At 35.5% G+C, this 12012-nt stretch overlaps 2 protein-coding genes across 3 annotated transcripts; both read right to left on the reverse strand.

Moving 5' to 3' along the window:
* Window positions 1-1235: 1235 nt before the first annotated feature.
* On the reverse strand, window positions 1236-2966 carry LOC120071124. 2 transcript variants are annotated; one of them, XM_039023193.1, is made up of 2 exons: window positions 2704-2966; window positions 1236-2523 (listed from the first exon to the last, which is right to left on the reverse strand). In XM_039023193.1, the coding sequence occupies exon 2, from the start codon at window positions 2446-2448 to the stop codon at window positions 1537-1539; it is 912 nt and encodes a 303-aa protein (XP_038879121.1). In that variant the 5' UTR covers window positions 2449-2523; window positions 2704-2966; the 3' UTR covers window positions 1236-1536. The 2 variants fall into 2 exon arrangements, with proteins under 2 accessions (XP_038879121.1, XP_038879122.1); XM_039023194.1 differs by having other exon boundaries at window positions 1236-2403; window positions 2584-2966.
* A 239-nt stretch (window positions 2967-3205) lies between these two features.
* On the reverse strand, window positions 3206-7325 carry LOC120071123. Its single transcript, XM_039023192.1, has 6 exons — window positions 7079-7325; window positions 6834-6966; window positions 6487-6590; window positions 5641-5785; window positions 5423-5563; window positions 3206-5206 (listed from the first exon to the last, which is right to left on the reverse strand). Exons 1-6 carry the CDS (start codon window positions 7117-7119, stop codon window positions 3521-3523), a joined length of 2250 nt encoding a protein of 749 aa, XP_038879120.1. The 5' UTR covers window positions 7120-7325; the 3' UTR covers window positions 3206-3520.
* Between the last annotated feature and the right edge of the window lie 4687 nt (window positions 7326-12012).

Here is a 12012-nt window from a genome sequence, read left to right on the forward strand (position 1 = left end):
TCCTAATGTTGTTGAACGTATAATATACAAAAAGAGAGAAAAGAGATGGGAGATTTGGACTAAGACTATATGCTAATTATTATGGAGCTATACTCACATTGACAAAATACTAAAGAATATTGAAGAAATTGATACAAAAGAAAGAGAAACAATAGCTTTGAAAGAAATAAACTTTTATTAAGAATTGGGATCGACACTTTTGAAAGAATACATTTTTACTCTCAGAACTCACCCACTTACTTTTTTTCGCTCTAAGCTTATCTAACTCTCTTCTTTTTCTTAGCTCACATATGGGGTCATGCATATAGGCATGAGATTCTTAGGAACCAGTAAAAAGATCTCTCTAGATTATTCTTGAATTCTACAAATATTCTAGATATTTCTTGAATTAACTTTATCTAAAGAAATTCTCTATAATTCCTTGAACCTAAAACAAGCCTAATAGGACACTTCTAAATCCTTACTCTCGATGGTTAGTATTGTTTTTTATTTTATAACAAAGAATCAATTTAATCTATATGATTATTAGTTTATCACATTTATTTTAATTTCTACCTAATATAATTGAACATTTGAAATGGAACTAAAATTGAATAATTGTTGAAATATAAGAACACAAAATAGTATTTTTAACCTTATATTTATTTTCATGATGGTGATTCTTTAGAATTTTATAAAAAGATGTTAGATAAAGTGAACGTGTGATAGTGATTTTAAAATTGTTAAAATCACTTAAAAATATAACTTTAATCACTCAAATATACTAAGTTTAATATTTGATTTTATCCATAAATCTAATTTTCATTTCATCAAAATTAATTCGATCATTTTTAGAATCAATCTCACCTAAAAAAAAAATCTTCAATTTGTTTGCCCTAATAAATTTGGTGGGTGTAGAAACTGAAGCTTCTCGTCTCTTGTCTGCACCTCAACAGAGGAGTCGTCCTTATCGAAATGGCCACAAAACGGCCGAAGAGAAACAGTTATTTTTTTCTTTTTTGTTTGTTTTTTTTCCATTTTCTAAGCATCATTGCATTGAGACCTGTATTCGAGGTCCCTCAAAAACAGCGATTCTTTCTTTTTCTCTTTCAATACTTTCTTTTCTTTTTGGATTCTTTTGTTCATTAATCTACTTAATCACAACTCACAAGAAACACAAGGGAGAAACCTCAGGTGAAACATCAACATCAAAGTTTTGTCTCTCTGTTCCCTTTCGTTGATTCAACAAGCCTATATATGAAATGGGATTGCTTGTGATTTATTTATGATTTCTTAGTCGGCTAGAAATTCAACTACTTTCCATTAACAATACAAACAAGTGGAAAAAGAACAAAATTTGCAAAATCTAGATAACTTTATGGGTTAGTACAGAGGCGTGGCTTAGATGTCTGCAATGCTCAGGCCAATGCTTTGAGAAACTTACTACTTTCTTCTTCATCACCACATTCAATACATACCCACCATAGAAAGTTAACAACAAAGCTGTAAAGATAGCTCTGACATGACACTAAATCTAAACTTGTCATTGAATTGCATTCACCATGAAGGTGAGGTACAGGGAGAACCAGAGGAAGAAGATGACAGACCATTGTTGGTGTTAGAATCACTCCCAGAATTCCCCAAGGACCTGGCATCTCTCAATGTGACGGAACAAGCCTCAGCTGGGAGCTTCTTCATTGGGGTTAAAGGAGGCGTAGTAGGGAGTGAATGGATAGTACTTGAAGGAGATGCTACAATCTCATCTTCCTCAGAAGAACTACTACATCTTTCCAATCCTGAGGGAGAGGAATTTGGTGTTTCAAATGGGGTGTCTCCTCTGCTTGGCCTGATTGCATCATTGTCATAAATAGGGTTTGATATGTACATAAAATGGTCACTGCCATTGGAAGAACTGTCATTACAGGCAATGGAAGGGTTTAATTTACTCAGAGCACAAGCTTTCGAAATGTACAGATCAGCCGAGGCTGAGATAATGGGCGATGGAGGGTGGGATGGAGTGGAAATGCGACCGATTCGATGAGGACTAAGGGATGATTCATGGGTGTCAATGTCAATAACCCGATGAAGTTGAGAGCTTTGGCTCTTTGCTTCAGGTTCAGCTACATCAGTTACATTGTTGTCTTTAACACAGGGGACGGTGGGGAAAAGAAAGTTTCTGGGAGCACTAAGAACCCCATGAGCATACAAGCTGCTAAGAGAAATGGCCGATCGATTGTTATCCCTGCGAGGAGCTGAAGGAAGAGACCGGGAAATGTCCGTGGCGGCTACAACGGGGTCAGCAGAGGTGTTGGAGGTAGTGGTGGGCGGTGCAACTCGAAGCCTACGACGACGGAGTAACAGAGAGCAGTAGAGCTCAGCAAGCAACACAAGAATGAGGCCCAACACAATGGCAAGGCTAACCACCATTATCAGTGTAGCTCCCAGTATCACCTTGGAAGTTCCCTGCATCTCTCTCTCTCTCAAGCTTTCTCACTTTCTGAATCTCTACTATGAAGTAGTTGAATCTTGAAGGGAAGGCTGTAAATATGAAGGAGTACTAAAAGCTGTCTCTTATACACATCTAGATGTGTATAAGAGACAGACCATTATCAGTGTAGCTCCCAGTATCACCTTGGAAGTTCCCTGCATCTCTCTCTCTCTCAAGCTTTCTCACTTTCTGAATCTCTACTATGAAGTAGTTGAATCTTGAAGGGAAGGCTGTAAATATGAAGGAGTACTAAAAGGGGGGGGGTGGGGGGTGGTAATTTTTGGCGGGAACTAGTCATTTACAATTGATAACAAATAGAGAGAGAGAGAGGTCAGAGGGAATCTTATGCTGTGGGGAAGTAGGACTGACGAATGAGAAGGCTTTTTATGTCCTGTATACGAGATGGAGAATCCACAGTTACATTTTGAGGTCAAAAAGGTCTTTTAACTAACACAGATTTCAACCAAGAAAAAACCTTGGCTGAAGAATGGTCAAATGTCAATGATATTAAACCTTTAAAAGAAAACCAAAATGTCTGCAAGAATACCAAGTTTCGTCCCATAATGTCTAAGACTTGAAAGATGCGATAGCGAGTATATGGGGATGGAAAATTCAGGAGCAAGACGATTTTTTATACAAATTAATTAAACTAAAAAAAATATATGGGGGGGAAAAATGTTCCTTCTGGATGAATGGTGTAAACAAGGCAACCTAAAAAGTATGTATGAAGCACAAGACTAGCGATCTCAACTCAGGATTGGGGTTGGGTTGATCTTACATTTAGCTATCAACATCTGTATCATTTGAAATTTGAAGTCACACTCGCTATTACAGGTTAACCAGTATAAATCTTCAAAAAGCAATGGGGACTTTATCGATGGGAGAAATGACGAGATGCAGCCCACATACACACAAGGGCTATACAATGAGATTGGGTAAAAGTTTGTGTGAGAAGCAACCGAAAGAGAGACACACTTGGAAGGCTTGAATTACGGGTGCATCACCGGCTCCCAGGTGATCAAGATCCATGGAAAGGAGATATAATGAAACGGTTTACCTTCCTCTCAAGGCTGCAAATCGGGCAGCCAAATCATCGTAGTCAGGTAATTTAGGATGAACATGTTTAGCTGCATTTGATCGGTCTGGTTGAAAGGAAGCAGCCCGACCAAATACTTTGGTTGCTTCTGATGGACCCAGATGATGTTCACGAGGTAGGGAAACTGATCGAGCTGGTGGAGAAACTGTATCTGCCTGCTTATCAGCCCCATCTCTGCTAATTAGATTCAAAGGGGACTTGACACCATCAGTACCATTTTCAAGAGCAATATGATTTTTCGGTTTCCTTCTCATCTTTCCTGGTTCGAAGGATGAAGATTTCTTACTGTAATGTATCAAAAGCTTGTCTATTATCCTTTCTTCTTCATCCCTTTCATTCTCTTGTTCGTCTACTAATAGCTGCAAGCCTCGTTTATCATCCCTTCTCCTACTACTTCTCGACTTTTTTCTCACCATTTGAATGTCCTCAGAATTGTCATCAACTGAATGACTAGAACGTGGCTTATGGTGCCTTCTCCGTACCGATCTTGGTTTCGGCAGAGCATCAGGAGGTATTCGAGCACCAAAGACATGATCCATCTCACCACCACGACTATTTGCCCTCATAGGACCAGTAACCTGCCTGTCATGGTCAGAATGGTGGGGTTCTAATTGGAGGACAGCGGCAGTCATTTCTGACTTGACAGGCTTCTGAGGATCTGTTGAGATGCAATTGTTGTCATGGCCTGAACGTGATAGTTCCATATGGCTCCTATCCTTGTGATCCTTCCTTCTAGAGTTGGCTTTTACATATGGAGGAGGGAGGATACTGTTGTAGCTGGGTTTCAAATTCTGTTTATCCTCCTCGGCCTTCCCCTGGAGGACTGCATATCCATGCCCAGTATGAGTATTGCCAAATGATTCTTTTAAATCACTCTTAAATATCAAACCTCCTCCATTATGCCCAGAATGAGTATTACCGGATGATGGCTCTTTAATGTCACTTTTTAACTGCAATCCTGCATCATTACGAGGAGCAAGACCTGGATTATTGTAAGGTGAAGACTTCAAGTAATTTGGAACTGTCCTCTCTCTACCATTATGCACAACTGGTTGATCATCTGCATCTCCCAATACTTCACTGGAAGAAGAACTACCCATTCTACTAGTTCTGAAGACAGAGCCCATCATCCTATTTCCAGCTTCATGCTTACTAATAAGAGGACCTGGAATATTGTAAGGTGACTTCAAGTAATCCGGAACTATCCGTTCTTTGGCATTATGCACAACCAGTCCATTATCCCCATCTCCTGGTACTTCACTCGAAGAAGAGCTGCCCATTCTACCAATTGTGGGGCTAGAACCCACTCTTCCATTTCTAGCTTCATGCTTACCAACTGTGGAACCTTTCTTCTCCCCATAATCATTTATACGGCCATCAAATTTCATGAGCGTCTCTTGTTTGTCATGTAGTCTATTCTCGTGTTCGTGTCCGGATAATTCTTGCCTAGCCTGAAACTTGAGTTCTTTTCCTCCAGAAATGGTACTATCACTGGGATTGACAAATCTGTGCCTACCATTTGCATGCTCAAAATTTTCTTTGTATAACACACCACCATCCTTACCCACTCTTGGATCAATTTCCTTAGCATGAGGACTTTTTTCTACTGCAGCATTGTAAGACCCTTGATCCTTAGGTAGGCCCTGCAGAATTCGGAGACAGGAGGTTCAAATGTTGAGAAGACCTAACAATTTCCCAGTACAGCTTGAGAATTATAAATGACAACTAAACTAAGGAGCACCAAAGACTTGCTCAACTGTAAATTTTACAAAGTTCAAAATTTGATGCTTTCAAGTTTCAAGGGCTCAATCTCGTTTCTTGCATGTTATAAAGCAGTAAAATAAGGAAATAGAGTGCACCTGAGCATAGGCTGGGGGAGTAGACATTCTCTTCTCAAAGCCCACAGAATCCCACTTAATTGAAAACTCCAATGCTATGTCTTGCAATAACTGAACTTTCTTCTCCAATGTGGAAGGCTTGGAAGCTAAATTCTCAACAAACTACAGAAATAGAATTAATGATTAGTCTCTCATTAAGAAAGATCCAGGAAACCTAAAGTTGGTTAATTGGATATTACCTTTCGGTTCTCCAGATGTTCCAAAGAAGTCCCAAACCTCTCTTGAAAAATTTGCCTGAGCTCACGCAATTCTGGCAAATCCGAAAATCTAGCAGCGGCAAACATTAGAGATGCAATAGCCTCACAACATTCCTCAGGGCATTCCCTGTGAAGGTGACAAATAGAGGAAATCAGACACATAAATTATCCAATATAAAGTCAGAAACCAAATTTTTACAATGATATAATCTCGCTAAACCAGGAACTATATAACAATGGTAAGATGGCTAGAAGTTATCTAAGTGCTTTTGAATGATATAAACATATTATATCCTCCCAGCTAATACGATATCCAAAAAAATTATCCAACTCCAGAAAACAACCAATAAACAATCTACCATCCATCCATTGCTCAATTTCATCATGCAAGCTAGACACCTCAAATGAATATGTCATCTCATAACCATTAAAACACAATAAATTTCTGTTGGATGGCAAAGCACAACATCGGAATACAGAATGTATAAAAGAATGGTGCATACTATACTAATATCCTAGGTCCAGAAAATCTAAGGGAAAAATCGAAGAGCCAGTTCTGTAATTTGAAGAGTAAAGATAGAATAGCATACAACAATATGGTGCACTGAAAATTCAATCGAATTGTCAACCCTCATCGGCCAACTCTTCTGTATTAACAATTTTCTTATATTGGAAGCGGACGCCCACAGTTATAATTTCAAGCTTAGATATTAAAATGCATATTAGCACAATAAAGAAAATGAGTAAAAAGAAGAAAAAAAATAAGCTTATCCATGTGGAACTCTACTCACAATTCACAATTCACAACACATAAGCATGATCCCATACCTCTGCTTTTGCATGACCGGAAGATGCTGCAACACAGTATCACATGATTGCTCCACGAAATCATAACAGGACGAAATTGATAATTCAACAAGAAGACCCTCAGCCTGTTTTACACCACAGAATCAAAAGCAACAGTTTCTTTACACCACACATGGACAAAACCACATAAATAGTAAATCATTCTCAAAAAAAAAAAAAAATCGTGGCCTTCATACACTGCTTATTTTGTGGTTACACCCTATGAACATTAAAACATTTTACAATTCAACAAACGGATCAGAAGGAAGGAAGCAATTCTTTCACAGACACAAAAAGAAAAAGAAAAAATAAAATAAAATAAAAATTACCCTTCCATAAGCATTAATGTCCAGCCCATTAGCGAGTAGATCAGCAATATCTTTCTTAAGAAATTTCAGAGTTGCTTTCTTCTTCCTCCGAATCACATCGATCCGACTTTTGGTCAATTTAATCAAGGATTTGCTACAAATATGAAGAGAAAACAAAACATCCCTCATTTCAACACTCGAGGAACTAAAAAATTAGAAAAAGAAAAATCAAATTGAAGACAGGAAAAATAGATCGGAGTAAATACCACTTGGAAGTAAATCCTCGACCGAGAATCCCATCCAACATCTTTAGATCTTGAACTTCCCTTCCACTCTTCAAAGCTAAATACCTCAGCCCCCAAAAACCAGACGAGTCATGAGCAAAAGCTTGAAGGAAGAGAGAGAAAGAGGGGAGTTTTAGAGAGAGAAAGAAGGAAGTGGAGTAAAATTGGAAATAACAGAGCTGGGGAAAGACGAGGAAGACGACGAAGCTATCACAAACAGCACTCGAGTGTGCCGTTCACTTTTCAAAAATCTCTCTCAAATACAAAGTACCCATTTACTAAACTACCCTCGTCTTTTGCTCAAAAGACACAAACTTTCACTAACCTGGATTTGAACGTTGGATGGGTATTTTCGGAAGTGAAATTATCGTCTTTGGACCTACCGTAAGAATCGGCGAGTGAAGATGAAAGCGAGAGAGCGATCGTGGCCGTTGGATGAGATGACTTAGTGGGGTATTTATGCTTAAAAGCTGGGTTACGGAAACGGCTGCGTTTTGTGCCGAGCTGGATCGCAGGTGCTTTTGGTGTAATTTTGATGATTTTGATTAGGGACAAAACTGGAAATAAGAGTTTGGAATTCTGGCCTTGTTTTAAGCGTTAGGTCAGCCACCATAGAATTTAACGACCGTTATAACGGTTGTTCATCGACGACATGTCAGCTGCACATGGTCTTTTTTTTTTCTTTTTTTGGCGTCGTTTTGAATCAAACTACACTACAAAACAGCTCTGGAAGGAATTTGAAGAGGCTATCTATCTATGTTTTTTTTTTTCTTTAAAAAAAAAAAATACTTTCTCGCTTCCTTAGATTACAAAATGTTACACTTTCACCTTTTCTTATATATATATATATATGAGAGTGTCTAAGCTATCAATTTGTACGTACTTCGATTAATCTCACAGGACAACTCATTTGATTCTACAATATTTTGTATGTCAATGAAACTCGTAAGACATTAAATCCTAAGTAGTTGACTACAATAAATTGAATCCATGACTTCTTAATTCTTTATCATTTATTTACCACTAGATTAACCCATAATGATTAGAATATTACATTTTTACTCTAAGATTGTTTTGAGTTTAATTTTTTATTTTTAAAATTTTAAAATCATATGTTTTTAAATTTTGAACTTAATTTTTATTCGGTTTTTATATTTTAATATTTTACATTTTTACCCTTGAACTTTTTCCTAATGCCTATTTCGACTTTTAACATTAACTTTTAGTTAATAAATTCAAAATAACTATGAAATGAAAATTTTAAATTAATTTTAATAATGATGGAAAAATAGTAAAAATTAATCGGTTATAATTATTTTATAATTAATCATTTATAAATATTATATCTTTTCATTTCATTAATAAACATTAACACTAAGGATTAAATATCAGTATTCGATAAAAAAAACAATCAAAGTTAAGAATGTGTTAATCTTAAAATTTTAGAGAAGAAGTAGAAAAAAAATTCAAAATTCAAGGATAAAAAAATTTAGAGACAAAAAAAAATCAAATTGGAAACTCAAGGTTAAAAGTACAATTTTTTAAATTTATGGACAAACTAATCACCCAATAATCTATATATTTATGCAATTTAAAGCTCCTTGTGATCATTTCTTACACGTTTGTCTCAAATAAATCTCTTTGAATATTGATGGATGAGTGATACCAATCTCAATTGAAAGTAATAATTATTACACTTTTCCTTAAATTTTGAAGTCTAAAAATGCATTTTCCAGCGGTATTTTTAGATAAAAGTTTGAATTTGATATTATCACATGCATGTTGGTTTCTTTCTTATTTACATGGGCCTGATTATTATTAATTAGATATAAAATAATCTATGGATTGATTGAAGGATGCAGTGAAAAGGAAATAAAACAACTCTGACATAGATGTCATCCAAAATATTTCAATTTTTTTTTCTTTATGGATTTCTCTTTTTATAGTAAAAGTATTAGAATATTGTTGAAAGAAAAAAAAACAGTAAGATTTGTCTTAAAGTTCCTAAATTGAATGAAGTTCATTAGAGATTGAAAAAGATAGAGACATGGTCCCTTGCCCAAAAGTGAAGTAACCTCATTCGGTACCTTATTTTTGTCCAATTCTAGTATATGTAAGGTTGATGTTAAAATTTGAATAGGAAAAGTGCACCACATCTTCATGTGATACCAACAATGAATTTGAATTTTACTTGAAATGGAAAAGAACGTGACCTACAAAAAAGAAAACCTATTGAGTCGTGTGGTGCTCACTCAGTCGTCACAGAGACACTCCGATGTTTAAATCAAATAGTGAAAAGAGTGTGGAAACTAAGAAGTTTGAGAGTATATGATTGCAATTATCTTATAACCAGGTATTTTCTTTAGGAATAACCATCCAATGACCTAATTAGATCCTATGTTGGATTCTTGTGCAACACATCCCATACAAAAGTTAGTCTCCTTGGTCTTGGACCGATCCAAGGGTCCAAGACCAAGGTTGAGTCAAAGGCCCAACTTCCCTCCATTGGCTCGATATATTTTGTCTTGGTCCCCATCCAGATTTCATTTCCCCTTTTTTTTTTGTATTTATTCTATTGGTCCAAAATTATTCATAATCGTAATATATCTTGCAGTATCATTTCCAAATTACAATAAGTAATTGTTTAAAACAAGCTTTTCATACATCATATGAGAATCCTAAAGTGTTTTGAAATGACTGATATATGTATGATGGAGTATATTATGTGAGATTAAAAGATATTACAAGGTAAATGTATCATATATTAAGATATAGTAGATACGTTTAGATGTACATTGAATACATGAGATCGTGTTTCCATTACACAATCAGTTATCTTCCATTATTGTGAATAAAACTCACGTAGTTGAACAAAATAGAGTTTGTTTTGATTAATTTTCTAAATACTTGAAATACGTTTTGAAGTTTTAAAAGCTCATTTGAAACCGATTTTAAAGATTTAATGATAAGGTATGGAAGCATGTATGGGATTTTACAAAGGAAGAAGGGGTTGAGTTTTAAAGATCCTTGTCCTTGCTACAACTTTTTTTAGAAAAAAAATTGTACATCATCTAATTAATTAAGTCTCTAGTGGGGAAAGTTTTCAAAGAGCACTACTTTGCACTTTAATTCTATGGTGGCAAAGTTGTGTACCAACCCACTCTATGTTTGAAAAAGCCATCATCTCCATAAGAGAATCACCATTAGAAGCCCCATTGAGAGGGGCTATCCAATTTTATATGTTTATTTTTCATGGAAATAAATTTAGACAGCCATATAAATTTTCAATTGGCCAATAAACTTTAAGTTTGCTTATTTTTAGAGGGGAATTTTACCCATGGTTAAAAAGTTTTGAATTAATATGTTAAAAGTTAATAAGTTTGTGTTTGAAGTACAAAATTATAAGATTGAATTTCTTGATAATTATGAAAAGTAGATTACAAAAAATAGAGATAGAGCGAAAGATCAAAGTATATAAAAAAAGATTTGATGGAGTTACTCGATAAATATGAAAATTCAGTAACATTTACTATTTAAGCTGGGTTATTTACACCAACTTAATAAGTTAAGCTGGTGGGCCAAAACCGCCAAATGATCATTTAGTTTAATTTTTATTATATTTATAGTATTAGATTTCTATCAACATGTCGATATTTCTACATTTCTATGGGTTCGATAACGACATGAGATATCAATCGATATTTCCGTTTTATCGTAGAAAAATCCATGAAACATAATAATCAAACACCAAAATATTACTATGTAAATATAACATAAATAATAGACATGATAAATGCTTAAAAATCATAAAATTATTATTTATCAATTTAAATTTATTTTTTGAATTTTTCGTTTTTAAAATTTTTTCAGAAATGTCCACTGAAATAGAAATTTTATGGATATTTCCATCGAAATTTTCGTAAAATTAAGACTTTGTTATTTTTGTTAACATCGACATTTTAAATATCAGTAATATTTACTCACTATATAAAAAAAAAACACCAAACTCACTTAAAACATCTATTCATATTAAATATAGTTACCGTTTGGGTTAGGGTTAGGGTTATCGACAGTCTTATCGTTATAGCACTATACATGTACACGTTCTATCCATTGTAACGTCATATATTTATTGTTTCCATTATCATTACGGTTTTCGTTTCCATTGCAAATCATTTAAAAGCTGATCTTGATGTTGATTGACGGCTTGTAATCATTTTTCGCCAACACACATCGAGAACCATAATGCCATTAATCCACAAATTAACTGTACGCATTCAATTTGGTGAGTCATGACCAAATGGAACTATTACATTACATGTTCGCATATGGACGTTACACATATATACTTATAGTTTGGGTTCACTTCAACGAACCACGAGCGAAAACGCTAACGGTAAATACGTAGTGTTTAGTGAAACGACATGTCCTTTGCGAAGAACCACAACTCATATGAGTACCCATCAACTCCTCAGTGGTTGAATTCGAAATCAAATAGCTCACTGATCGCTGCAACCACGTCAGAGTCATCCATGGATGACTCTGTTATTCCACTACACACGAGGGGATTGGGAGCTTGGACAAGGAGTCCCCCCCACCCCTGCCTTTCCCCGCGAGGCATCCCTTAGCTTCATCAACGGCCCTCCACCAAAGAGTACGGATTGAGGAGAACAAAGAGAATAAGAGTGAAACAGAAGCAGGGAGGAAATGTCGTTGTGCTAATAAAGCACCTACGTACTGGTGGGAAGAAAATGGCCAAGAAGAAGAAGAACAATGCCCGATGTGCATTGGTGATCCTCTCTAGTGATTTGGAGTAGGTGTACTCCTTTTTCTTCTTCTCTTTTTGTTAATGTGTTTTGGAGACCCACCACCCGCTGTGAAAAAAAATATATTTTGGAAAAAAAAATGAAAACCTA

This window comes from Benincasa hispida, chromosome 2, assembly GCF_009727055.1.
Source record: "Benincasa hispida cultivar B227 chromosome 2, ASM972705v1, whole genome shotgun sequence".
Lineage (NCBI taxonomy): Eukaryota > Viridiplantae > Streptophyta > Magnoliopsida > Cucurbitales > Cucurbitaceae > Benincasa > Benincasa hispida.

Excerpts from the sequence above, each read along its gene's own strand:
- LOC120071124 (XM_039023193.1), bottom strand. The coding sequence starts at position 2,448 with ATGCAGGGAACTTCCAAGGTGATACTGGGAGCTACACTGATAATGGTG.
- LOC120071123 (XM_039023192.1), bottom strand. The coding sequence starts at position 7,119 with ATGTTGGATGGGATTCTCGGTCGAGGATTTACTTCCAAGTG. Across the intron at positions 5,786-6,486 it reads CCGGTCATGCAAAAGCAGAG|GGAATGCCCTGAGGAATGTT; the intron begins GTATGGGATCAT and ends TCACCTTCACAG. Across the intron at positions 5,564-5,640 it reads AACATCTGGAGAACCGAAAG|TTTGTTGAGAATTTAGCTTC; the intron begins GTAATATCCAAT and ends CTATTTCTGTAG.